Source organism: Oncorhynchus tshawytscha, linkage group LG22, assembly GCF_018296145.1.
Source record: "Oncorhynchus tshawytscha isolate Ot180627B linkage group LG22, Otsh_v2.0, whole genome shotgun sequence".
Lineage (NCBI taxonomy): Eukaryota > Metazoa > Chordata > Actinopteri > Salmoniformes > Salmonidae > Oncorhynchus > Oncorhynchus tshawytscha.
The window spans coordinates 8,477,944-8,482,215 of record NC_056450.1 but is presented as its reverse complement, the minus strand read 5'-3'; the positions used below and the strand labels follow the sequence as shown (position 1 = coordinate 8,482,215).

The 4,272-nt window shown below is 44.6% G+C and overlaps 1 protein-coding gene across 1 annotated transcript; it reads left to right on the top strand.

Moving 5' to 3' along the window:
- Positions 1 to 640: 640 nt before the first annotated feature.
- Positions 641 to 4,040, top strand: LOC112221682 (neurogenic differentiation factor 4-like). Its single transcript, XM_024383914.1, has 2 exons — positions 641 to 818; positions 2,044 to 4,040. Exon 2 carries the CDS (start codon positions 2,050 to 2,052, stop codon positions 3,166 to 3,168), a length of 1,119 nt encoding a protein of 372 aa, XP_024239682.1. The 5' UTR covers positions 641 to 818; positions 2,044 to 2,049; the 3' UTR covers positions 3,169 to 4,040.
- The last annotated feature ends 232 nt before the right edge of the window (positions 4,041 to 4,272 follow it).

Below are 4,272 nucleotides of genomic sequence, written 5' to 3'. Positions count from 1 at the left end.
CGCGCATTGTTAATCATGTGTATGATTTCAATCCACGATCATCCGAGCATTAACGAAAATTAATATTCTAAGTATTGTGCATGATGAACATCACAAATGGTTAAAGGAAACATACATTTGTGTACAAATTGGGTTACGGAACAACCGTAGCATATAGGCCTCTCACATTTGGAGCTTAAGCGAGCACAAAATCTGCTTTTTTACAAGAAATGGAATTGCTAAATACATCTCATAGTTGCCTATTTAAAATGACATAAGTAGTTATGGACAATTTTGGACACATAATATTGTATGAAATAATTATGGAATTGTGGACATTTGCGCAAAATCTCTCTCTCTCTCTCTCACACACACACACACACACACACACACACACACACACACACACACACACACACACACACGCACGCACGCACGCACGCACGCACGCACACACACACACACACACGCACGCACACACACACACACGCACACAAAGATTGGTGACGCATGTGCGGTTGTTTGGACAGAACACTTTGGCCACGAGCCCGCCACACGCCTTTGGATAAGCTGAATGTTATGGGTGGGGCGCTCGTGGGAGGGGCCAGTCCACCTCCTAAAGGCTAAACTCAGACATATTCTTGCCAGTCGGAGATGAAAGTCCCATCGCGCACTGATTGTATTACTGAGGGAACGAAAAGGAACTTGGAAAGGACTGCTACAGAGCGAAACGGCATCTGTTGAGGATTGGCTATAAAGTAATTTTGCTTGGTACTGGGGCTTTTGAAGTTAGCCGGACGTCTGACAAGTTTGGAAGAGCGAGTTGTGAACATAAACAGGTGCGTTTTCAAATAATTGCATTCCATGTGATTCTATTCCAGATTATGTAGTATTCGCCACACTAGATCAACCCATAGGCCTATGCATATTTATGCAATGCGTGTCAACAGAAACCAACAACTGTAAACTGCCTTAATATTCGATATTTTTACTATTTTCTATAACAGGAAAGGTAGTTGATGAAGATGGCATTCTTCATAATAGGCTTTATGCCAATGCCACCAAACAACTATAATGCATTATCGTATCATATCAACAAGAAAGTGAGATACCACCATCTGTATTTATTAACCTGAAATAGACTGTTATAGATATAGATGTTATGGTTTGTATTGTACCATATTCAATACAATTGTCAGTGTCAAATACAGGTATGATTGTTTGTTAATCATTCAGTCTAGCCAGAGTTGAGTCCGTGCGTAATACATTGTTGTTATTCATGATTTTTAGGCCTATAGTAAACTGTACTACTTATATGCACGACTTCACGATCACTAACTAGGACGACTTAGTTGTAGAACAATCGTGTGTCCTTAGGCAGAGATTTATTTGGTTTTTGGTGTGTTTAGGAAAGTTCACCCGAGTCCCCATTGAACATTTTTTATCCTTTGGACTCAGATACCAATCTACAGTGGCATTTTCGATAATTCCACGCAAGATTGGATTTATAACGGTACTCATTCCAATCAGCAAATCAAATGTAACTGTTGATGCAGGATATATTTGGTCCGGTTGTTACAGTGTTTGTTGACTTGGCTCTGTAGACTACCCTGAATTTAATCTGAGGGTTTTATATTCAGGTTAAATCCCCCATGTCCCAGATTGACGGCATCTCCAAAACCACCACAGCATAAACAGCAGGGAACCACAGAGTTTATCCCCAAAGTGTCTCACATTAGATCATCCTACAAAGGACAGAAATGATTTTGCATAGATAGTGCTCTTTTCCCTTTGAATGAGTTGAGAGATGAGAGATGTTCTGTATCTGCTAAAATGTTCACTCATTCTGTTGCAATGGAAACGAAACTGTCCCTGCTATTGTGTGCTGTCCACATAACAGTGCTGAAATTATACTCTCTCATGTATGTATGTATAGGCAACCAGTTGGGAATTAAGTTAGAGATAGGTCAACCAATTCCAATTCCAGACAATGATGACAAATAATGATGACAAATAAAACAGCTGGTTCATGAGCTTGACCGAATGTGTTTTTGTTTTCCTCAGATCACAATGATGACCAAACGATTTGGTAAGCCTGGAGAAGGAGATGTGTCTGAGCTGGTCAGTTCTCTGGCCTGGCTAGATGAGGACCTGAGCTCCCAAGATGGAGAGAGAGGTCCAGAGATGGGGGGCCGCTACGGCCTGGGCCCAGGAGGCCGTGGGAGCATTGAGCTGGGCAGCGAAGACATGGAGGATCAGGAGGAGGAAGACAATTATAATGATGATGATGAGGAGACTGGAATGGACGGAGAGAACGAGGCGCCCAAACGGAGGGGGCCCAAGAAGAAGAAGATGGCCAGAGGCAGACAGGAGAGGTTCAAGGCGAGACGCACCAAGGCCAATGCCCGCGAGCGGTCCCGCATGCACGGGTTGAACGACGCGTTAGATGTGTTACGTAAGGTCATGCCCTGCGCCTCCAAGACCCAGAAACTGTCCAAGATCGAGACCCTGCGGCTGGCCCGCAACTACATCTGGGCCCTGTCTGAGGTGCTGGAGAGCGGTCAGTCCCCAGAGAGCCACGGCTTCACAGAGATGTTGTGTAAAGGCCTGTCCCAGCCCACTAGCAACCTTGTGGCTGGGTGTCTCCAGCTGGGGGCTTCTGCCCCCAAAATGATCAACAAGCTGGATGACAAGCCCTTTGGAGGAGCTCCAGGAGTTGGTAGTGGTGTAGCAGGGCAACCTGGTGGCCATCACCCCCTGAGTGGTCACTACCCCTCTCCGGGCCTGCCTAGCCCCCCCTACGGGTCCCTGGAGGCCTCCCACCTCCTCCATATGAAGAGCTTTGAGGGAGGGCCCTACGAACAGCACCCTTCCCCTAATGAGTGTAGTAGCAATGGCACCCCCCCTTACGACGGGCCCCTCACGCCCCCCCTCAGCATCAGTGGCAACTTTGCCCTGAAGCAGGAACCTTCCCCCCACGAGGCTGAGAGGAACTACCCCTCCCACCCTTCCCATTACCTCTCGTCCCTACCCCACTACCCCCCCTCCTCCCTGGCCGGGCTGCCAGGGCCTCAGGGCCACCTCTTCCAGGCCTCGCGCTACGAACTGCCCCTAGACATCCAGGCCTTTGAATCCTTCCCTCCACCACACATGGTCGCCTCACAGATGGGCACCATCTACAGCGAGTGAAGGGGAAAGTGAAGTTGGTTGGCCAGGCAGGGGAGAGATCCATACACAGCCCTGCCTCTGGTCCTCCAACCTTTCTGCACATACATAGGCCCGTGACTCTGTGAATGATTGTGTAGAGAGACAATGATATGACATTTACACTGTCTAGTGTCCTACTCTGGGAGAGCATGGAATGCTCCGAGAGAGAGACTCAACTAAACTCAACCTACCTGGTCATAATGAACTACTGAAGAGATAAAGATGCACCCTTCATTGTATTACTAATTTATTGTCGTTGTTGATTATTATTTGTGTTGACATTATTAGTTTTGTCTTCATTTGTTTCTGTCTGTGTAATAAGTCTTCCCTGAGTTCCTATTATATGTAGCTGTACTATTTGTTTACCAAATCAGATATCCAGGTATAAGCACCGCACACTGTCTCAGAGACACCCATCCATTTTTTTTACTAAAATGCAAGAGTACTTGGGCTGAAAGAAAGTCCTCTCTTGTGTGCTTGAGGATGGAGAGAAAATGTGTCAGAAAATGTTGCTCTACACTCAGTTACTTCAACTTCTGCACTGAGGCCCATACTGTAGCCAGCATCATTTTAGCCATATGAACAGAAATGCATTTAATTTATATCTGTATTTAATATTTATTTTGACAACTATTATCCTTTTTGCAATTTTCTCAGCACTGTTTTTGTTTTACTGTCTTCTTGATATATAGCTTGTCGGTCACCGGCGACTTTACTAATGAAGGATTTAAATTATGATTTTTTTTCGAAGTACGTTTCAGGATTTTGTCTCTTATGGTGTCCATCACTACTGTTTTTGTAAATATTTAGCTGTTTCGCACTTAATTGAATAAATATTCTTATATTATATACTATTTCTGAAGCAACACGTTGCCATGGTTTGTTGTCTTTTCACTCATATGAAATGTGGATATATCAGATATAGGCAACCAGATAGAACCTATCATTTTGAGCAGCACATTAGTTTACTCCATAGTGCCATTAGATGTGGGTAGTTATATTACCATTGTACTTCTAAAAACACTCATAAGGTCCCATATTAGGACAGAATATGTCAATGCCTCTGCCTCTGTTTTCTTAACGATC

What these genes read in the sequence shown, in the direction of transcription:
- LOC112221682 (XM_024383914.1), top strand. Translation starts at nt 2,050, where the DNA reads ATGATGACCAAACGATTTGGTAAGCCTGGAGAAGGAGATGTGTCTGAG.